The sequence below is a fragment of the Eriocheir sinensis genome, chromosome 23, assembly GCF_024679095.1.
Source record: "Eriocheir sinensis breed Jianghai 21 chromosome 23, ASM2467909v1, whole genome shotgun sequence".
Lineage (NCBI taxonomy): Eukaryota > Metazoa > Arthropoda > Malacostraca > Decapoda > Varunidae > Eriocheir > Eriocheir sinensis.
Window position 1 is genome coordinate 1,659,494 of NC_066531.1, and position 23,727 is coordinate 1,683,220.

Sequence of the window (23,727 nt, forward strand, 5' to 3'; positions counted from 1 at the left end):
TGGAAAGCCCTACAGCTCCTACGAAAGCCTTGTCAAATATGTGTTTCTTGGGTTCATGGTACAGAAGAAGGGTCACACTACCACCTCATGGTGCAGTGGTTAGCCCGGGTTCGATTCCCGGGCGGAGTTGAAAAATTTGGGCGGCTTTTCCGATACCCTACGCCCCTGTCCACCCAGCAGTGTACCAGGTATTAATCGGGGGTTGTGTCCCGTCTCCTGGGGTCTGTTCCCTTCTCCTATAATTCCTTCCCCTTCTGTCTCTCTTACAGATGTTGCGCCGACTAAAAAACTTTCCAACTGTTTCCCTTCTCCTATAATTCCTTCCCTTCTGTTCTCTCCGGGTATGACCACGAATGTTACGCCCCACTAACCATTTCCAACTGTTCCTCCTTCTCCTATAATTCCTTCCTTCTCTCTCTCTCGGCATATGACCACAGATGTTGCGCCCACTAAAAACTTTCCAACAACTCCTTCTCCTATAATAATTTCCTTCCCTTTCTGTTTCTCTCCGGCATATGACCACAGATGTTGCCGAACTTTCCAACTGTTCCTTCTCCTATAATTCCCTCCTGTCTCTCTCATGAGGACCAGATGTTGCGCCACTAAACCATTTCCCCAGCTTCAACTCTCTCCTATTCCTTCTTCCTTCCCCTTCTCTATGACCCGGAATATGACTACCCACTAAACGCCCACTAAACCAACCTTTCCTGTCTCTCTCCGGCATATGACCACAGGTGTTGCGCCGACTAAACCAAACTTTCCAACTTTGCGTATACCTGTTGGCGGGCGTGGCAGGCCTTGTGAGTCCTCCACCCAGCACGCTCATTAGTCCTGGAGGTCGCTGGTCTGCTACACAAGACAGGCAAGAGTTGTTTATATCATAACACGGTTTTCAAAACTCAATGGAATTAAAAGATGTGTTATCGCGGTGTGTTTAGGCGTCACAAGATTACACTGTTTTAAACGTTTTTTTTACCCGCTAATGATACTTCCAGCAATGATGGACTCAATTGTAGTGAATATTGCTTGCTGCATCTTCACTCTTTCATCCCTATACTGTCCAAACCCCTTATGCAAGAGTTAACCAGCATCTTCACTCTTTCATCCCTTTACTGTCCAAACCCCTTATGCAAGAGTTAACCAGCATCTTCACTCTTTCATCCCTATACTGTCCAAACCCCTTATGCAAGAGTTAACCAGCATCTTCACTCTTTCATCCCTATACTGTCCAAACCCCTTATGCAAGAGTTAACCAGCATCTTCACTCTTTCATCCCTATACTGTCCAAATCACTTATGCAAGAGTTAACCAGCATCTTCACTCTTTCATCCCTATACTGTCCAAACCCCTTATGCAAGAGTTAACCAGCATCTTCACTCTTTCATCCCTATACTGTCCAAACCCCTTATGCAAGAGTTAACCAGCATCTTCACTCTTTCATCCCTATACTGTCCAAACCCCTTATGCAAGAGTTAACCAGCATCTTCACTCTTTCATCCCTATACTGTCCAAACCCCTTATGCAAGAGTTAACCAGCATCTTCACTCTTTCATCCCTATACTGTCCAAACCCTTATGCAAGAGTTAACCAGCATCTTCACTCTTTCATCCCTATACTGTCCAAACCCCTTATGCAAGAGTTAACCAGCATCTTCACTCTTTCATTCCTATACTGTCCAAACCCCTTATGCAAGAGTTAACCAGCATCATCACTCTTTCATCCCTATACTGTCCAAACCCCTTATGCAAGAGTTAACCAGCATCTTCACTCTTTCATCCCTCACGCTGGTAAACTCTGGAACGATCTTCCTTCATCTGTATTTCCTCCTGCCTACGACTTGAACTCTTTCAAGAGGAGGGTATCAGGACACCTCTCCTCCCGAAACTGACCTCTCTTTCGGCCACCTCTTTGGATTCTTTTTAGGAGCAGCGAGTAGCGGGCTTTTTTTAATTATTGTTTCCTTTTTTTGTGCCCTTGAGCTGTCTCCTTTGCTGTAAATTAAAGAAAGTATATTTTTCTTGTTATAAAATGCGATATAAGAAGACACGGAAGGATGTGTGACTTCCTTGCATCCTGATCAACTGTATACAAGATGAGTCCTTTGATCAGGAAGTAACGGATTACAGAGCCTTCCGCGCGCGAGGGGGGGGGGGGGGAGGGGGGAGGGGGGGGAGTGGAACCGCTAGTTTTTACAGCGAGGGCTCCACTCTGCCCGAGAATCGAACCCGGGACACACGGCTGAGGCGAGTCTGCTAACCATGGCGCTGCGGAGGTGTGTGTGTGTGTGTGTGTGTGTGTGTGTGTGTGTGTGTGTGTGTAATTCACCTCTTCCCCATGACGGGTTAGTAAGCTCCCAAACCAATACCAGAGCCTTCGAAATTTCCTTGTACAGTGTCTGGTGTTTATATACAAGTTCACAAATTTGATGAAACTATACAGGAAAAGCCTTGTGTGTTTAGTGAGGCATAGAAGACCTCACCGTTTTGGATTGTATGGGATTCTAGAGTTTAACCAATACCAGAGCCTTCGAAATTTCCTTGTACAGTGTCTGGTGTTTATATTCAAGTTCACAAATTTTACGAAACTATTCAGGAAAAGTCTTGTGTATTTAGTGTCATAGAAGACCTCACCGTTTTTAATTGTATGGGATTGTAGAGTTTAACCAATACCAGAGCCTTCGAAATTTCCTTGTACAGTGTCTGGTGTTTATATATAAGCTCACAAATTTGATGAAACTATACAGGAAAAGCCTTGTGTGTTTAGTGAGGCATAGAAGACCTCACCGTTTTGGATTGTATGGGATTCTATAGCTTGGTTCGGGTCTGTTACGAAGACGCTGCGTTGGACTGTGGTCTGAATGTGTCTCTCAAGCTGACTTTCAAGCTGCTTTCAACCAGTTTCCTCAATCGGGGCTTTAAGTTGAAATTGCGCGTTTTGTGAGTCTTGCGTCACGTATGGGAGGGCACGGAGCCAGCCGCAAACCTTCTACGGGAAACCTTATTTAAATGATATAGCCAAGTTTGGGGCCGCGTCCCCACCCCCCCCCCCCCCCCCCCCCCCGCAGAACAAGACAACACAGCGCGATAGAATACTACTGATAATTATAATAGGGAGCAGAGTGATTAAAATGATATTAGGGATAGTTTTTATGTTATAGTTCATTTTCGTTGCTATTATTATTATTATTATTATTATTATTATTATTATTATTATTATTATTACACTTAGACATTGCAGGTCAGGTCAGGGCCATCAAACACACGCTCTCGCCTCACAACCAAGAGGTCCCGTGTTCGATTCCCGGGCGGAGTGGAGACGGATGGGCAGCCTCCTCTACCCCGTGCCCCTGTCCGCCCAGCAGTGAATGGGTGTCGCTTGGGGTTGTGTCCCGGGCGTGGGTGTGGGGTTTCAGCCGAACTCAGAAACACATATTTGACAAGGCTTTCATAGGAGTTGTGGGCATTTCCAGGGGTAGTTGTATGACCCTGGTGGTAGTTTGACCCTTCCTCTGTACCGTGAACCTAGAAACACATATTTGACAAGGCTTTCATAGGAGTTGTGGGCATTTCCAGGAGTAGCTTTATGACCCTGGTGGTAGTTTGACCCTTCCTCTGTACCGTGAACCTAGAAACACCTATTTGACAAGGCTTTCATAGGAGTTGTGGGCATTTCCAGGAGTAGTTTTATGACCCTGGTAGTAGTGTGACCCTTCTTCTGTACCGTGAACCTAGAAACACCTATTTGACAAGGCTTTCATAGGAGTTGTGGGCATTTCCACGAGTAGTTTTATGACCCTGGTGGTAGTTTGACCCTTCCTCTGTACCGTGAACCTAGAAACACCTATTTGACAAGGCTTTCATAGGAGTTGTGGGCATTTCCACGAGTAGTTTTATGACCCTGGTGGTAGTTTGACCCTTCTTCTGTACCGTGAACCTAGAAACACCTATTTGACAAGGCTTTCATAGGAGTTGTGGGCATTTCCACGAGTAGTTTTATGACCCTGGTGGTAGTTTGACCCTTCCTCTGTACCGTGAACCTGAAGAAACACACATTAGAACCCGACTGACCCGCTCTTTGACCTTTAGAAATAGTTTATGTGAGAAGCGATGGGGTCTTAAAATACGGATATTCGATTATTTTAATATGATAATAATAATAATAATAATAATAATAGACGTAATAGTAATAATTATGATACTATTATTATTATTATTATTATTATTATTATGTTATACTATTATTATTATTGTTATTGTTATTGATGGGAATGATATCAAGGTCTCGACTCTGCCGCGCAATAACACAGATTCTCCTTGGGGCCTTATCGCCATTGATAAGGCTGTACTGAACTTAAAACTCTCTCTCTCTCTCTCTCTCTCTCTCTCTCTCTCTCTCTCTCTCTCTCTCTCTAAAACACACACACACACACACACGCACACACACACACCCGGTAGACTACAAATAGCTAAACACACACACACACACACACACACACACACATGACCGCTGGAGGTATAGATGGCGAGTGAGTGCAGCGACGCACCCCCGGCGTATGTTCCCCATTAGTGAGGTATTAGTGCTTCCTCCAACTGGACATGGCGCTCGGAAATGACGGGTCTTTGGGTCCGGCTAAAACCCCTCCCCCACACCCGGGAGGCGGGGCACAGGGCTGTATTTTAAGACCCCATCAACTATTTCTAAAGGTCAAAGAGAGGATCAATTGGGCTTTCATGCGTGTTATTTAAGGTTCACGGCACAGAAGAAGGGTCACACTACCTCCAGGGTCATAAAACTACCCCTGGAAAGCCCTACAGCTCCTACGAAAGCCTTGTCAAATATGTGTTTCTAGGCTCACAGTACAGAGGAAGGGTCAGACTACCACCAGGGTCATAAAACTACCCCTGGAAAGCCCTACAGCTCCTACGAAACCCTTAACCCCTGAGTGAACCCGACGCCCATTCACTGCTGGGCGGACAGGGGCACGGGTTGAAGGAGGCTGCCCATCCGTCTCCACTGCGCCCGGGAAACGAACACCGGACCTCTGGGTTGTTAGGTGAGCGCGCTAACCACTGCTATACGGAGATCCACGTGTGTGTGTGTGTGTGTGTGTGTGTGTGTGTGTGTGTGTGTGTGTGTGCAAATAGACACTGCCTCAAACCAGTAAGATCGCATTTTGTTCCTGCAACTTACGAGCATTTTTTTCCCCCCAGCCGAGGAGAAGGTAAACACTGACACGAGTTTTGGTCGAGGTGAATGGCGAGGCAGAAGCCGCGCCGTGCCAACACACCAGACCCAGTTTATTTGTGTTCCTTCTCCGCAAAAGGGGGCTTCGTGGTGCAGTGGTTAGCACACTCAGCTCACAAGCGAGAGAGCCCGGGTTCAATTCCCGGGCGGAGTGGAAAAGTTTAGGCGGGTTTTCCGATACCCTACGCCCCTGTCCACCCAGCAGTGTACCAGGTATTAATCGGGGGTTGTGTCCTGTCTCCTGGGGTCTGTTCCCTTCTCCTATAATTCCTTCCCCTTCTGTCTCTCTCCGGCATATGACCACAGATGTTGCGCCCACTAAACCAAACTTTCCAACTGTTCCCTTCTCCTATAATTCCTTCCCCTTCTGTCTCTCTCCGGCATATGACCACAGATGTTGCGCCGACTAAACCAAACTTTCCAACTGTTCCCTTCTCCTATAATTCCTTCCCCTTCTGTCTCTCTCCGGCATATGACCACAGATGTTGCGCCCACTAAACCAAACTTTCCAACTGTTCCCTTCTCCTATAATTCCTTCCCCTTCTGTCTCTCTCCGGCATATGACCACAGATGTTGCGCCGACTAAACCAAACTTTCCAACTGTTCCCTTCTCCTATAATTCCTTCCCCTGCTGTCTCTCTCCGGCATATGACCACAGATGTTGCGCCGACTAAACCAAACTTTCCAACTGTTCCCTTCTCCTATAATTCCTTCCCCTGCTGTCTCTCTCCGGCATATGACCACAGATGTTGCGCCCACTAAACCAAACTTTCCAACTGTTCCCTTCTCCTATAATTCCTTCCCCCTCTGTCTCTCTCCGGCATATGACCACAGCTGTTGCGCCGACTAAATCAAACTTTCCAACTTCTGTCTCTCTCTGGCATATGACCACAGATGTTGCGCCGACTAAACGAAACTTTCCAACTTTCCTTCTCTGCAAACATGTTAGTCTGGCAAATATATTATTGAAAACTTTATTGCCGCCTGACCTTGGCGTTCTGAAGTGAAGGGATTTACGCGCTTGCTTCGTACCCAAGACCTGGGGTTCCGGGGGCCGGGCTCAGGTTGGTAAGTTCAATCGCTTCCTGGTCTCACGTCACCTGCTTTCAAAGGCCAAAAATGACACCAGTCGGGTTGTATTGAATGTCTCCTTTAGGTTCACGGTACAGAGGAAGGGTCACACTACCACCAGGGTCATAAAACTACCCCTGGAAATGCTTAGGACTCTTACGAAAGCCTTGTCAAATTGAATGTATTTTTTAGGTTCACGGGACAGAGGAAGGGTCACACTACCACCAGGGTCATAAAACTACCCCTGGAAATGCTCAGGACTCTTACGAAAGCCTTGTCAAATTGAATGTCTCTTTTAGGTTCACGGGACAGAAGAAGGGTCACACTACCACCAGGGTCATAAAACTACCCCTGGAAATGCTCAGGACTCTTACGAAAGCCTTGTCAAATTGAATGTCTCCTTTAGGTTCACGGGACAGAAGAAGGGTCACACTACCACCAGGGTCACAAAACTACCCCTGGAAATGCTCAAGACTCATACGAAAGCCTTGTCAAATATGTGAGATTGGGCGCTGGAATGTTTAAGAATATGACCCTCAGATCCCGGGCGGAGTAGCCGAGAGAGCCCGGGTTCGATTCCCGGGCGGAGTGGAAAAATTTGGGCGGCTTTTCCGATACCCTACGCCCCCGTCCACCCAGCAGTGAATGGGTACCAGGTATTAATCGGGGGTTGTGTCCCGTCTCCTGTGGTCTGTTCCCTTCTCCTATAATTCCTTCCCCTCTGTCTCTTCGGCATATGACCACAGATGTTGCGCCGACTAAACCAAACTTTACAACTGTTCCCTTCTCCTATAATTCCTTCCCCTTCTGTCTCTCTCCGGCATATGACCACAGATGTTGCGCCGACTAAACCAAACTTTACAACTGTTCCCTTCTCCTATAATTCCTTCCCCTTCTGTCTCTCTCCGGCATATGACCACAGATGTTGCGCCGACTAAACCAAACTTTCCCTTCTCCTATAATTCCTTCCCTTCTGTCTCTCTCTCCGGCATATGACCACAGATGTTGCGCCGACTAAACCAAACTTTCCAACTGTTCCCTTCTCCTATAATTCCTTCCCCTTCTGTCTCTCTCCGGCATATGACCACAGATGTTGCGCCGACTAAACCAAACTTTCCAACTGTTCCCTTCTCCTATAATTCCTTCCCCTTCTGTCTCTCTCCGGCATATGACCACAGATGTTGCGCCGACTAAACCAAACTTTCCAACTTTCCTCCTCTAATTCCTTCCCTTTCTGTCTCTCTCCGGCATACGACCACAGATGTTGCGCCAACTAAACAAAACTTTCCAACTTTCCTCCTCCTATAATTCCCTCCCCTTCTGTCTCTCTCCGGCATATGACCACAGATGTTGCGCCGACTAAACCAAACTTTCCAACTGTTCCCTTCTCCTATAATTCCTTCCTCTCTGTCTCTGTCTCTACACAAAGACCCGTTCTCTAGGCGCCAATCCAAGGCCTAAATGAACTTTTTTTCTTTACTTATATATCTTCCTCCAATCTCTTCCGGGAAGGATAGGCCTACTCGGGAGTCTAGGAAATGGTCAGTCTAGTCCAATCTTGAAAGGATCTCTTTACATAAGGCTACAGTTGTGTGGTATTAGATTGTGCTACGCTAACTTAACCCGGTAGCTGCTGGGGTCATGTTTCTTAGGTTAGGTTAGGTTAGGTTAGGTTAGGTTAGGTTAAAGGTCCCTCTAAGTAAAATAATGAGAAAATATCACCCCTCACACAAACCATTTCATAATACATATCAAAGCATTTGTGATCAGTTTATGTATCATCTATTTTGGGGGTTTATACCATGGCACAAATTTGGCCCGTCGCTGCTACACGGTAAAGCCACAAATTTGGCCCGTCGCTGCTACACGGTAAAGCCACAAATTTGTCCCATCGCTGCTACACGGTAAAGCCGCAAATTTGGCCCATCGCTGCTACACGGTAAAGCCGCAAATTTGTCCCGTCGCTGCTACACGGTAAAGCCACAAATTTGGCCCATCGCTGCTACACGGTAAAGCCGCAAATTTGGCCCATCGCTGCTACACGGTTAAACACATTGACTGAAACCCATTCCATAAAACGCGCACAAAACCAAGACATGTATACCCGCTTAATAAGACGTGTACGCTGAGCTACGTGATGGTTGAGAGGGGGGAAGGGGGGCGTGGGAGGGGGCGTGCGGGGGGCGGCATCAGGGTCACCAGGATGGATGGAGACAGGGAAGGAAGAGACTGTACGCGATATAGCCAAAACAACATTCACCTCAAGCCTTTGGTCGCCGGGCGGCTGAGGGACGGGGGGTGGGGGGTGGGGGGGGTGAGAGACTGGTGGTGGTGGTGGTGGTTGGGGGGGGGGAGGGGGGGGGATATCATGTTTGCCCTCTCCTTAGTACGCAGCATCCGGAATGGCCTTGAGGCGGGGTGATCTTCCTACGTGTGTGTGTGTGTGTGTGTGTGTGTGTGTGTGTGTGTGTGTGTGTGTGAGACTGCGTGTATATCCTGATCTTCAAGGTACAATTATCATCATATATATTCATCTACCTAGTCAGGGCCACGAGTAGGCCTATAAGGGTGTCTGTATTTGGGATTGCATATCAAGGCCTATTTTTTTTTAAGCATTTGTCTCCTTCCATTGTATCTTTTTAATTTCCTGGTGCTATTTTGATCCACATATATCCTAAGTTGTTTAATCCCACTCTGTACTGCCTGGGGGTTGAGATGGATTGCTATAAACTATCAAACAATCAATCTATCTCTGTGTGTGTGTGTGTGTGTGTGTGTGTGTGTGTGTGTGTGTGTGTGTGGGAGGGCCATATTTTAAAACATATCTACTCCCAAGAACACGTAATTTACTAGTCTTTCGTGGGAGTTTAGGGCCTTTCCAGGGGTAGTACTTTTATGACCCTGGTGGTAGTGTGACCCTTCCTCTGTACCGTGAACCTAGAAACACGTATTTGACAAGGCTTTCGTAGGAGTTGTGGGCATTTCCAGGGGTAGTTTTATGACCCTGGTGGTAGTGTGAGCCTTCCTCTATACCGTGAACCTAGAAACACATATTTGACAAGGCTTTCATAGGAGTTGTGGGCATTTCCAGGGGTACTTTTATGACCCTGGTGGTAGTCTGACCCTTCCTCTGTACCGTGAACCTAAAAGAACACTCATTAGAACTCGATTACCCTCCGTTTTTTGGCCTCTGGAAATAGTGTACGTGAAACAATCTTCATTCATATTCATCCAGGCAGGGCCACGAGTAGGCCTATAATAAATGTGGCTGTATTTGGCTTTGGAGGTATGACGATCCTGAAGGCTGATCTCTGTTAGTGTTGCTTCCTCTAGGCAGACTCATCATTGCCCCGCTTTGCCGAGTCATCCCTCAGACGCGGCTTTTGTTAGGTCTAGTGACTGGTGGAGGTTGTCGTGGCGCCCTGTTGTCGCGGCTACAGACTGGGACGAGTTTTTTGTCCTATATGACTTATTGATAACAACACGAGGCAGGGTTGTCGCGACCTCCTCCCTGCCTCGCCCGCACGCCACATCTGCGCACCAAGAACAACAGTGACCTCTAGATATCTTAACTTTGGAGGCCCGTGCTGTCAGACTCTCATCTCAACAGACACCCAAAACACGAGGCAGGGTTGTCGCGACCTCCTCCCTGCCTCGCTCCCACGCTTTTCTGCGCACCAAGAACAACAGTGACCTCAAGATATCTTAACTTTGGAGGCCCGTGCTGTCAGACTCTCATCTCAACAGACACCCAAAACACGAGGCAGGGTTGTCGCGACCTCCTCCCTGCCTCGCTCCCACGCTTCTTCTGCGCACCAAGAACAACAGTGACCTCAAGATATCTTAACTTTGGAGGCCCGTGCTGTCAGACTCTCATCTCAACAGACACCCAAAACACGAGGCAGGGTTGTCGCGACCTCCTCCCTGCCTCGCTCCCACGCTTCTTCTGCGCACCAAGAACAACAGTGACCTCTAGATAGCTTTTCTTTGGAGGCCCGTTCTGTGGGTAGGCGGTGGCTGAGTGGTAGCGTGCGGGTTCGAATCCCCCACGCTACCACCTGGGATTTTTCAGTCACCGCCGAGTGGCTTAAAACTACCCACATGCTGTCCTGAAGACCACCCATCAACCCGGACTCTAGAGGAAACCGTCCAAGTGAATCAAGGAGGAGTTCCGGGGGGCAGCGTGAGCCCAGAGAAGATGGCGCCACTATAAACACTTGCCCCGCGCCTTGCCACACCCTCTCAACACCCCTCGCTTCCTCCCCGTGCTGTCAGACTCTCAGATCAACAGATAACCAAAACTCAAGGCAGGGTTGTCGCGACCTCCTCCCTGCCTCGCTCCCACGCTTCTTCCGCGCGCCAGGAACAAAATTAATGACCTCAAGATATCTTTACTTTCGAGGCCCGTGCTGTCAGACTCTCTCAGATCAACAGACACCCAAAACTCGAGGCAGGGTTGTCGCGACCTCCTCCCTGCCTCGCTCCCACGCTTCTTCCGCGCGCCAGGAACAAATGACCTCAAGATATCTTTACTTTCGAGGCCCGTGCTGTCAGACTCTCTCAGATCAACAGACACCCAAAACTCGAGGCAGGGTTGTCGCGACCTCCTCCCTGCCTCGCTCCCACGCTTTTCTGCGCGCCAGGAACAGCGGTGACCTCCAGATATCTTAACTTTGGAGGCCCGTGTTGTCAGACTCTCAGATCAACAGATAACCAAAACTCAAGGCAGGGTTGTCGCGACCTCCTCCCTGCCTCGCCCGCACGCCACCTCTGCGCGCCAGGAACAGCGGTGACCTCAAGATATCTTAACTTTGGAGGCCCGTGCTGTCAGACTCTCAGATCAACAGACACCCAAAACACGAGGCAGGGTTGTCGCGACCTCCTCCCTGCCTCGCTCCCACGCTTTTCTGCGCGCCAAGAACAACAGTGACCCCAAGATATCTTAACTTTGGAGGCCCGTGTTGTCAGACTCTCTCATCTCGACAGACACCCAAAACACGAGGCAGGGTTGTCGCGACCTCCTCCCTGCCTCGCTCCCACGCTTTTCTGCGCGCCAAGAACAACAGTGACCTCTAGATAGCTTTTCTTTGGAGGCCCGTTCTGTGGGTAGGCGGTGGCTGAGTGGTAGCGTGCGGGTTCGAATCCCCACGCTACCACCTGGGATTTTTAAGTCACCGCCGAGTGGCTTAAAACTACCCACATGCTGTCCTGAAGACCGCCCATCAACCCGGACTTTAGAGAAAACCGTCCAAGTGAATCAAGGAGGAGTTCCGGGGGGCAGCGTGAGCCGAGAGAAGATGGCGCCACTATAAACACTTGCCCCGCGCCTTGCCACACTCTCTCAACACCCCTCGCTGCCTCCCCGTGCTGTCAGACTCTCAGATCATCAGACACCCAAAACACGAGGCAGGGTTGTCGCGACCTCCTCCCTGCCTCGCTCCCACGCTTCTTCTGCGCGCCAGGAACAAATGACCTCAAGATATCTTTACTTTCGAGGTCCGTTCTGTCAGACTCTCATCTCAACAGACACCCAAAACACGAGGCAGGGTTGTCGCGACCTCCTCCCTGCCTCGCTCCCACGCTTCTTCTGCGCGCCAAGAACAACGATGACCGGAAAAATATTCTTTGAGGCTGCGTAAAACTAAGATGATTATGATATACGTTTGAACTCCTTTTGGTAGGGTAAGTTTCAGGCAAGGGCCGGTAACTCGTATAGAAAGGACTCGTCTTCCCATACCCCGCAGCTAGAGCGTTAAGAGATATTACCCGAGGCCACCAGAGAGATTAGTCGGGTTCCTTACCGTACCTAACCGACGCGCCGTATCGATATCAACTTCGGGAACCATGGAGCGCCACCTGGTTCCGTCTCTTGTCAGCTGCAACAACTCAGCAGGCTTAAGAAAATGCCCCCATGATGGACCTTCTCATGTTACTGGTCACCGAGTAGCGTGGAATCGCGAGAGAGCGGTGGAAATGAGCGCTGTCCCCCGCTACATGAAGCCGTGTTTGCATGTTCCCCAGTATGGTCATTGCTGGTGATATAGTTGGTGTATAGAACTGTATTAGTGAAAGGGTTAAGTTGTGTGTCGTATAGCGTAAGGATCATTGTGGCATATGGGGCGCACCGTGGCTGTTCAATGGTTTCCCTCAGAGCTGACTTGAATACCACACACACACACACACACACACACACACACACACACACACACACACAGCCATTAAACACTCACGCCCAGCTTGGTACATGACATTAGACTCCTGAAACAGATAATCGCTCACTCGGTTAGTTAATTAAGGGGTCTCATTGGATAATAATATAGCTTCCCTCCAAGGCTGACTCGAATACACACACACACACACACACACACACACACACACACACACACACACACACACACACACAAAACACGCCTTGATATTTGAGATTAGACTCTGAACCCGTCCCAATTCCACATATTTGACAAGGCTTTCTCAGGCGTTACGGGCATTTCCAGGGGTAGTTTCATGGCCCTGGTGGTTGTTTAAGTCTTCTTCTGTACCATGAATGTTAAAAAAAGACTCATGAAACCCCGATTGATCTCCATTTTGACCTTTGAAAATAGTTGGAAGCGTGTGAGTCTTCCGCCCGTGAAACAGATCAACGCTTTAGTCGGTTAGTTAAAGCTCTGTGGGTCTTAGTGGATAACGATTTAGACGTCATATGCTTCAGTGAGGGTAGGAAGGAGGGAGCCATTGATAGCATATTAAGATTACACTCCTGGAACAGATAATCGCTATACTCGGTTAGTTAAAGCTCTGTGGGTCTTAGTGGATAACGATTTGGACTTCATATGCTTCAGTGAGGGTAGGAGGGAGGGAGCCATTGATAGCATATTAAGATTACACTCCTGGAACAGATAATCGCTTTAGTCGGTTAGTTAAAGCTCTGTGGGTCTTAGTGGATAACGATTTAGACGTCATATGCTTCAGTGAGGGTAGGAAGGAGGGAGCCATTGACAGCTCTGTGGGTCTTACTGGATAACGATTTAGACGTCATATGCTTCAGTGAGGGTAGGAAGGAGGGAGCCATTGATAGCATATAAAGATTACACTCCAGAAACAGATAATCGCTATATTTGGTTAGTTAAAGCTCTGTGGGTCTTAGTGGACAAAGATTTGGACGTTATATGCTTCAGTGAGGGTAGGAGAGAGGGAGCCATTGACAGCATTATTAAGATTACACTCCTGGAACAGATAATCGCTTTAGTCGGTTAGTTAAAGCTCCGGGTTGCTCAGATCCTTCAATTGATCCCCTGTGTCGAGTAGTTCTGCAGGAAAGAATGAAGGTCTTATTGATGCTTAACCCATGGTAGTGAATGTGTTAACCGCTGTGCTTGTTGATGCGGCACGGCAGTATTTATGACGAGAGAGAGAGAGAGAGAGAGGGGGGGGGGGGAGAGAGATTTACATAGAGAATCAGACCACACAGACCCCATGGTTCAGACTAGGTGGCCCGGCCGGGTAGGTGGCCTGAGAGAGAGAGAGAGAGAGAGAGAGAGAGAGAGAGAGAGAGAGAGAGAGAGAGAGAGACACACACACACACACACACACACACACACACACACACACTTAGTTGCGTGACCTAAACACACACACACACACACACACACACACACACATACATAGTTGCGTGACATACACACACACACACACACACACACACACACACACACACACACACACACACACATAGCTGTATGACCTTACACACACACACACACACACACATAGTTGCGTGACCTAAACACACACACACACACACACACACACACACACACACACACACACACACACACACACACACACACACACACACATAGTTGCGTGACCTAAACACACACACACACACACACACACACATAGTTGCGTGACCTAAACACACACACACACACACACACACACACACACACATACATAGTTGCGTGACCTAAACACACACACACACACACACACACACACTAATATTAGCCGTGTATCATGAGAGCGGCGCCGCCCCGCCCTGGCGCCGGCACCGCTGTGACGGCCGGGCGACGCCTACCCCCGCTGCTGCCAAGCCAAACAACAGATAAGCCTCGAGTCGCCTTGAAGTCACAATTTTCAAGGTTGAGACGGGCATATATTACTGCCTCGCTCAGTCTCGCTACCTAACCTTAAGTTCAGAGTGTCGAGCCTCGTCTGGCGAATATCCAAGCCTCGGAACGCAAAGATTTGTATATTGCATGGGAAGGGAAGCACAGTAAACACTTTCTCTTTCTTTTCTGCAGCTTCCCTACGCCCAGAGAATTGCGTAGATCTCTCTCTCTCTCTCTCTCTCTCTCTCTCTCTCTCTCTTTACATCTTACATATTGCAATCTCTCTCTCTCTCTCTCTCTCTCTCTCTCTCTCTCTCTCTCTCTCTTTCTTTTTCAATCTTACATATTGCAATCTCTCTCTCTCTCTCTCTCTCTCTCTCTCTCTCTCTCTCTCTCTCTCTCTCTTAGTTTTCAAGTTTGAGTAACATCGATTGAAGTTATTGCGCCCTGTTGTAGTTATTATTAATACAAACTCCTCCTGTTTGGTCACGGTGAGTCAGGCGGGGCACGAGGCAACGAGGGTAACGTTCGCTCGCCAAATGAACGGCTATTTCCACCTGGGAGTAATGACGGGCAGTGTGTGTGTGTGTGTGTGTGTGAGAGAGAGAGACAGACAGAGACAGAGACACACAGAGACAGAGAGACAGATAGAGACACACAGACACACACACACACAGAGAGAGAGAGAGATAGAGATAGTGGTCTTGGCCTCGGGATAAGCAACACACCCCCCCCTGGCTGTTGCTCCACGGTCCCCCGCGGTAACAACACCTGCGCTTGCCTGCCCCTGCTGCCTCACTTAATCAACACCTCCCAGTACTGTTGACATCGGTGTTCCGGCTTCACCCCACACAGTCGCCGCAGCTAGGGCCGGCATGTCTATCGGTAGTATGTTCATCCTCACACCAAAAATATAAACACGGTAATTAGACAGACATATTCGTGGGTGTACCAATGAGGTCTCAGATAACCTTGAGTAGCGAGCATAGACCAGTACCTATTGATCACTGACCGACCACAGCTGTTCGTTAAAGTCAGTCTCGCTACTGGGGTTATTATATTCAGTCATTACGTTGATAAAGAGGAAAGATTACCCCCAAAATAGGTCGGGTAATGTAATTGTGGTCGGCAGAGCGGTCACTGAAATTCATCTCAGGCAACCAAGAACCGGAACGTTGCCAACACGAGCCGCTCCCAGGCGCCAGCGATCGTGTTATTACGCACTTCTACTTCTACTACTACTACTACTACTACTGTTACTATTACTACTACTACTACTGCTACTGTTACTACTACTACTACTACTACTACTACTACTGTTACTACTACTACTACTACTACTACTACTACTACTACTACTACTACTGTTACTACTACTACTGTTACTACTATTACTACTACTACTACTACTACTACCATAAGATACCTCCACCCATGTTAATTTTCATAGCTTGGAGGTTATTAGCCCTAACTCTCTATTACTACTACTACTACTACTACTACTACTTCTACTACTTAAAAGATACCTCCACCTATGTTTATTTTCCCGACACATAGGCCTAAGCATGGAGGTCATTCGCCCCACCTCTGTTCGCTAATGACCGTGGCGTCCAAATATATCACTAATACTACTTGGCACTAAATCTGTATATAACATCCTATCGTATATTGCGTCTTGATCTACTCCTGTCATTCCCGACCCTCCCTAATGTCACTCTACACCACTGTGGGCTCATAGTAGATGTTGGTGGGTTATGGGCCTACTACTACTACTACTACTACTACTACTTAAACGGGGCTCCATCTATTAGAGTTGCGTTGTGAGCGGTATATTTTCTCATATCCTTTCACAAAGCAATTCTACTACTACTACTACTACTACTACTACTATTATTATTCTCTCTCTCTCTCTCTCTCTCTCTCTCTCTCTCTCTCTCTCCCGTACCTAATGACCCGGGCACTCTAAGCCATTTAATATTGAGTGTCTGTTTCTCCCTTGCGCTGTGGTCATGGCTTTCCTAATTTGCTTACCCAGGTTAATTAATATTGGCCGTGATAGACATAACAATAAGTAAAGGCAGATATATATAGGGTGATCTTCCGGGCGAGGCTTCTCCGAGCGCCACCAGGGAAGCTCTGTCGATGACCCCCCCCCCGCAGTAACAAACAGCGGCTTGGATATAATTGGATATAACCGTGTCCTCCCTGGTGAACGGGGCTTCGTGGTGCAGTGGTTAGCACACTCAGCTCACAATCGAGAGAGCCCGGGTTCGGCTACCGGGCGGAGTGGAAAATTTTGCGGCTTTTCCGATACCCTACGCCCCTGTCCACCCAGCAGTGTACCAGGTATTAATCGGGGGTTGTGTCCCGTCTCCTGGGGTCTGTTCCCTTCTCCTATAATTCCTTCCCCTTCTGTCTCTCTCCGGCATATGACCACAGATGTTGCGCCCACTAAACCAAACTTTCCAACTGTTCCCTTCTCCTATAATTCCTTCCCCTTCTGTCTCTCCGGCATATGACCACAGATGTTGCGCCCACTAAACCAAACTTTTCAACTGTTCCCTTCTCCTATAATTCCTTCCCCTTCTGTCTCTCTCCGGCATATGACCACAGATGTTGCGCCCACTAAACCAAACTTTCCAACTGTTCCCTTCTCCTATAACTCCTTCCCCTTCTGTCCCTCTCCGGCATATGACCACAGATGTTGCGCCCACTAAACCAAACTTTCCAACTGTTCCCTTCTCCTATAATTCCTTCCCCTTCTGTCCCTCTCCGGCATATGACCACAGATGTTGCGCCGACTAAACGAAACTTTTCCTCCCTGGTTACGGTAGATTCCATTAGTGAGTGTGTGTGTGTGTGTGTGTGTGTGTGTGTGTGATGTGCTCGCGCATTATAAGACATCTCGCCGCCCAAGAACACCTATTTGACAAGGCTTTCATAGGAGTTGTGGGCATTTCCAGGAGTAGTTCTATGACCCTGGTGGTAGTGTGACCCTTCCTCTGTACCATGAACCTAAAGAAACACACATTAGAACATTTACAGAAACATTTCGCCGCCCAAAAACACCTATTTGACAAGGCTTTCATAGGAGTTGTGGGCATTTCCAGGAGTAGTTCTATGACCCTGGTGGTAGTCTGACCCTTCCTCTGTACCGTGAACCTGAAGAAACACTCATTAGAACATTTACAGAAACATTTCGCCGCCCAAGAACACCTATTTGACAAGGCTTTCGTAGGAGTTATGGGCATTTCCAGGAGTAGTTCTATGACCCTGGTGGTAGTGTGACCCTTCCTCTGTACCGTGAACCTGAAGAAACACTCATTAGAACCCGACTGACCCCATCTTTGAGCTTTAGAAATGGCTGATGTAGAAGCCAAATAGTCTCTCTCAGTGGAAGATTCCGCTGGGTGATGCCTCATGCACGAGAACCGATACTTTGAACGTTGCTTTTAAGGCCGTCACGCTGCTAATTCATTTATTGATAGGTGATGCCGGGAGCTATTTTGACTATGGGTCGTAAGTATGTTATGGAGAGGGGTAGTTTTTTGTTTTTCTTTTACTTAATCGGTCCAATGCAAGTATAAGTAGTAGTAGTAGTAGTAGTAGTAGTAATAGTGTAAGTAAAAGGAAGGTTAAGAAATCGTTCTAGTATGCAGACCAGTATATGAACACAGAGAGAGAGAGAGAGAGAGAGAGAGAGAGAGAGAGAGAGATTTACATAGATATACATAGAAAATCAGACCACACAGACCCCATGGTTCAGACTATAAGTGGGCCGGGTAGGTTGCCTGAGAGAGAGAGAGAGAGAGAGAGAGAGAGAGAGAGAGAGAGAGAGAGAGAGAGATTTACATAGATATACATAGAAAATCAGACCACACAGACCCCATGGTTCAGACTAGGTGGGCCGGGTATGTTGCCAGAGAGAGAGAGAGAGAGAGAGAGAGAGAGAGAGAGAGAGAGAGAGATTTACATAGATATACATAGAAAATCAGACCACACAGACCCCATGGTTCAGACTATAGGTGGGCCGGGTAGGTGGCCAGAGAGAGAGAGAGAGAGAATCAGCTGGGTCTGTTCGTGAGAGAGAGAGAGAGAGAGAGAGAGAGAGAGAGAGAGAGAGAGAGACAGACAGACAGACAGACAGACAGACCCAGCTGATTCTCTCTCACGAAAAGACCCAGCTGATACTCTCTCTCTGTCTGTCTCTCTCTCTCTCTCGCAAACAAACGCCGATAATTAGCGATCTTAGCGACAATTATAGTAAGCAGCGAGTAGCCGGCTTCTTTTTTAATTTAATAAGATCGGCGGAGTATTTTTTTTTTTTTTTTTTTTACGCCTTGGCCTATTGCGCCGGTAGGCTTCTTCCCGGTGGGTCCTGATGGTCGGCCCAGCCGACCAGTGTTTATAGTGGCGCCATCTTGCACTGGCTCATGCTGCCCTCCCGGAGCTCACCTTTAATCCTAGAATCTAGAGTCCGGGTTGATGGGTGGTCTTCTGGACAGCATGTGGGTAGTTTTAAGCCACTCGGCGGTGACTGAAAAATCCCAGCTTGGTGGCACCGGGCGGGGATTGAACTCGCGTCGTCCTGAGCGCGGGGCCGTCTCGCTATCCGTTCAGCCACCACCTCCCCCAACTCTGGCAACGTTGGTACTAACATAACCCCTAGAAACAGTGTACAAATACCATCCCCCTCCCTGTCTTTGTCCGGAAGCTGTTTGATAACCTCTGCGTATAAAAAAAAGCGTGACGGAGAGAATAGGTGTGTGTGTGTGTGTGTGTGTGCGTGTTTTCTTATACCAGCTTTATTGATCCAGACTTTGAAATGCCCTGAAAATCTAGTCAGTGAAAGATCGTCTGACATTTTCTTATCCTTTTTTTCTAGTTAGGTAAGTAAGATTGTGTGTGTGTGTGTGTGTGTGTGTGTGTGTGTGTGTGTGTGTGTGTGTGTGTGTGTGTGTGTGTGTGTTCTTGTGTTCTGTTATACTAGCTTTATTGATCCAGACTTTGAAATGCCCTGAAAATCTAGTCAGTGAAAGATCGTCTGACATTTTCTTTTCCTTTTTTTCTAGTTAGGTAAGTAAGATTGTGTGTGTGTGTGTGTGTGTGTGTGTGTGTGTGTGTGTGTGTGTGTATATGATATGGGAAACAATGACGCTAAGAAAAATGCTTCACAAAAGTTCCAAAAAAATAAAATAATATTGGTATTCATTTTTGGTTCACAAGTTTGTTCTGCGTCGACTCATGCACAGAAATCGTCATGTTAACCTTGAAGATGCTCGCCTGTCCTTAACCAGTAGAGGCCGCCTAGCCGACACACACACACACACACACACACACACACACACACACACACACACACACACTCTTACTTACCTAACTTGAAAAAAAGGAAAAGAAAATGTCTGAGGATCTTTCACTGACTAGATTTTCAGGGCATTTCAAAGTCCGGATCAATAAATCTGGTATAACAAAACACACACACACACACACACACACACACACACACACACACACACACACACACACACACACACACACACACTAACAACATTCCTGAGTGAGTACACATACAAGTATTTAGACCATCAGCTGACAGTAAACTTTGGGTCCTCTTTCATAATGGAAGCTTCAATGTTATGCTTTAAGAACCAGGCGAGTATTTAGGGAGGGCACATCACTTTCGTTAACACAATAATAGTCTTGCCAACTCTCAACAGCACTGACGATCTGAGAATATGCGAACACATGATTTTGCGGAAGATAGCGTTCGTAATGGGCGGATTTTGGTTCTTGTTGAGTGGAGGACCAGCTGTAAACTCAACACCCATGAAAGTCCAAACTGTTTAACCCGGTAGCAGCGACGGGCCAAATTTGTGGCTTCACCGTGTAGCAGCGACGGGCCAAATTTGTGGCTTTACCGTGTAGCAGCGACGGGCCAAATTTGTGGCTTTACCGTGTAGCAGCGACGGGCCAAATTTGTGGCTTTATCGTGTAGCAGCGACGGGCCAAATTTGTGGCTTTACCGTGTAGCAGCGACGGGCCAAATTTGTGGCTTCACCGTGTAGCAGCGACAGGCCAAATTTGTGGCTTTACCGTGTAGCACGGGTCAAATTTATGGCTTTACCGTGTAGCAGCGACGGGCCAAATTTGTGGCTTTACCGTGTAGCAGCGACGGGCCAAATTTGTGGCTTCACCGTGTAGCAGCGACGGGCCAAATTTGTGGCTTCACCGTGTAGCAGCGACGGGCCAAATTTGTGGCTTCACCGTGTAGCAGCAACGGGCCAAATTTGTGGCTTCACCGTGTAGCAGCGACGGGCCAAATTTGTGGCTTTACCGTGTAGCAGCGACGGGCCAAATTTGTGGCTTCACCGTGTAGCAGCGACGGGCCAAATTTGTGCCATGATATAAACCCCCCAAAATAGATGATACATAATCTGATCACAAATGCTTTGATATATATTATGAAATGGTTTGTGTGAGGGGTGATTTTTTCTCATTTTTCTCGCTTGGAGGGACCATTAAGAAACATGGTCCCCGCTGTTATACCGGTTAAAAGGAAACATTAAATTTGACCCCAAAAATCGAAAAAAATTAAGTTACAGATTACATAATTTAGCTTAACCTCATTTTTTTAGCCTTTTCTTTCTAACGAGACTTGCCTCTTGTCTTGCAGAGGAGCCCGACACCCAGCAGGAAGCCGTGCTTGTGATGCGTAAACTCCAGAGCGTTCTGCACCGGGGGGTCGAGCGCTATTTCACCTGCAACGCCGTCAAGCTCCCGCGGTCCACGCTTCTCAGGTGAGTCTCACGTCACCTCCGGCGGGGCTCAGAAGGGGAGACATTTCGTCGCCCAAGAACACATATTTGACAAGGCTTTCGTAGGAGTTGTGGGCATTTCCAGGGGTACTACTTTTATGACCCTGGGGTAGTCTGAGCCTTCTTCTGTACCGCGAACCTAGAAACACATATTTGACAAGGCTTTCGTAGGAGTTGTGGGCATTTCCAGGGGTACTACTTTTATGACCCTGGGGTAGTCTGAGCCTTCTTCTGTACCGTGAACCTAGAAACACATATTTGACAAGGCTTTCGTAGGAGTTGTGGGTATTTCCAGGGGTACTTTTATGACCCTGGTGGTAGTGTGACCCTTCCTCTGTACCGTGAACCTAGAAACACATATTTGACAAGGCTTTCGTAGGAGTTGTGGGCATTTCCAGGGGTAGTTTTATGACCTTGGTGGTAGTCTGAGCCTTCCTCTGTACCGTGAACCTAGAAACACACATTTGACAAGGCTTTCGTAGGAGTTGTGGGCATTTCCAGGGGTACTTTTATGACCCTGGTGGTAGTGTGGCCCTTCCTCTGTACCGTGAACCTAGAAACACATATTTGACAAGGCTTTCGTAGGAGTTGTGGGCATTTCCAGGGGTACTTTTATGACCCTGGTGGTAGTCTGAGCCTTCTTCTGTACCATGAACCTGCAAAAACACTCATTAGAACCCGACTGACCCCCTCTTTGACCTTTGAAAATAGTTGGTTTGAGGGGTGGGCGCATTTGACAATACCAACCTAGCTCAGTGGCGTCGGGGGGGAGGGGAGAGGGGGGGGGGGGCTTGGGGGACATCTTTTTCATGCAACCCTCTGAATCTTGCATCCTTCCATTCATACAGGCCCGTGTTGTATACCGGTGACCCTGTTTTGAAGTCTTATAGAACTATTTTTTGATGTAGTTAGTGACCCTTTAAATCCTTCCGTTTTCTCTACCTTCATTTCTTCAGTCTGCCCTTTGAAACACCTTATAATTTAGCAATGGGGGGAGACCAAAACTGCACCGCATATTCCAGGTGGGGTCTGACTAAACTATTGAAGAGCGGCTCACTCTTCTTCCATTCTCATAACACACTAATATCTTGTTTCACATTCATCAAATTGCGATTCACTACATGTATATTAATGGTTATAATCAGCGTTGTCAAATTATCGTACTCCTCGCATTGCATTTTCGTAGTTTCTGACCACTAACGAATGCAATAACAAACAAACAAACATCAATAAATAGGAGTTTTAACGCTAACTTCAATTTTCTATCGTTATTTGTGTAGGTACGAGAGTTTGAGGCTTAAAAGTAATAAAGACAATGGGGTGAATACGATAATCTGGCAACGCTGGTTATAATACTCAGCAGATTGCGAGGAACTACACTAAACTTTCCAACTGTTTCCACTGTTTGAATGATATTGTTCGTAAGTTTGTGTTATTGAAAGCAAGTGTTTGTGGACATGTTACTGAGTGATTTTGACGCGCTTTTCTTTGCAGGGCGGCGCATGATATCCTGCGACTGTGTTCCCAGCGTCCAGAGGGCCTGCATGGTGCCGTTGTGGACCTCTACCTGAATGACGGCCAGGCTTGCAAAAGGTAGGATACTTTCCGTCGTATTACAAGACATTTCGCAGCCCAAGAATGCCCATTTGACAAAGCTTTCGTAGGAGTTGTGGGCATTTCCAGGGGTAGTTTTATGACCCTGGTGGTAGTGTGAGCCTTCTTCTGTACCGTGAACCTAGAAACACATATTTGACAAGGCTTTCGTGGGAGTTGTGGGCATTTCCAGGAGTAGTTTTATGACCCTGGTGGTAGTGTGACCCTTCTTCTGTACCGTGAACCTGAAGAAACATATTTGACAAGGCTTTCGTAGGAGTTGTGGGCATTTCCAGTAGTAGTTTTATGACCCTGGTGGTAGTTTGACCCTTCTTCTGTACCGTGAACCTAGAAACACATATTTGACAAAGCTTTCGTAGGAGTTGTGGGCATTTCCAGTAGTAGTTTTATGACCCTGGTGGTAGTTTGACCCTTCCTCTGTACCGTGAACCTAGAAACACATATTTGACAAGGCTTTCGTAGGAGTTGTGGTCATTTCCAGGGGTAGTTTTATGACCCTGGTGGTAGTGTGACCCTTCCTCTGTACCATGAACCTAGAAACACATATTTGACAAGGCTTTCGTAGGAGTTGTGGGCATTTCCAGGGGTAGTTTTATGACCCTGGTGGTAGTGTGACCCTTCTTCTGTACCGTGAACCTAGAAACACATATTTGACAAGGCTTTCATAGGAGTTGTGGGCATTTCCAGGGGTAGTTTTATGACCCTGGTGGTAGTATGAGCCTTCTTCTGTACCGTGAACCTAGAAACACATATTTGACAAGGCTTTCGTAGGAGTTGTGGGCATTTCCAGGGGTAGTTTTGTGACCCTGGTGGTAGTGTGACCCTTCCTCTGTACCCTAAACCTGGAGAAACACATATTTGACAAGGCT

General features: G+C 47.6%; 1 protein-coding gene and 1 long non-coding RNA gene across 9 annotated transcripts in view; one reads left to right on the plus strand and one right to left on the minus strand.

Moving 5' to 3' along the window:
* The window catches only part of LOC127002333 (DNA damage-inducible transcript 4-like protein), a 31,228-nt gene that overhangs the window by 1,624 nt on the left and 5,877 nt on the right, over positions 1–23,727 (plus strand). For all 3 annotated transcript variants that reach the window (XR_007755955.1, XR_007755954.1, XM_050868153.1), the window contains exons 2-3: positions 21,103–21,226; positions 22,739–22,837. Coding sequence is in view for 1 of the 3 variants with exons in the window: in XM_050868153.1 (XP_050724110.1) it covers positions 21,103–21,226; positions 22,739–22,837 (223 nt within the window). In the remaining 2 variants the exon portion in view is untranslated. The remainder of the gene's footprint in view (positions 1–21,102; positions 21,227–22,738; positions 22,838–23,727) is intronic.
* LOC127002334 (uncharacterized) lies at positions 739–23,591 on the minus strand. Of its 6 annotated transcripts, none has more exons than XR_007755961.1 (5): positions 23,289–23,591; positions 3,728–3,933; positions 2,779–3,521; positions 1,422–2,474; positions 739–1,029 (listed from the first exon to the last, which is right to left on the minus strand). It is a non-coding gene; the product is annotated as an uncharacterized LOC127002334 (long non-coding RNA). The 6 variants fall into 6 exon arrangements; XR_007755960.1 differs by having other exon boundaries at positions 1,366–2,474; XR_007755959.1 differs by having other exon boundaries at positions 1,310–2,474.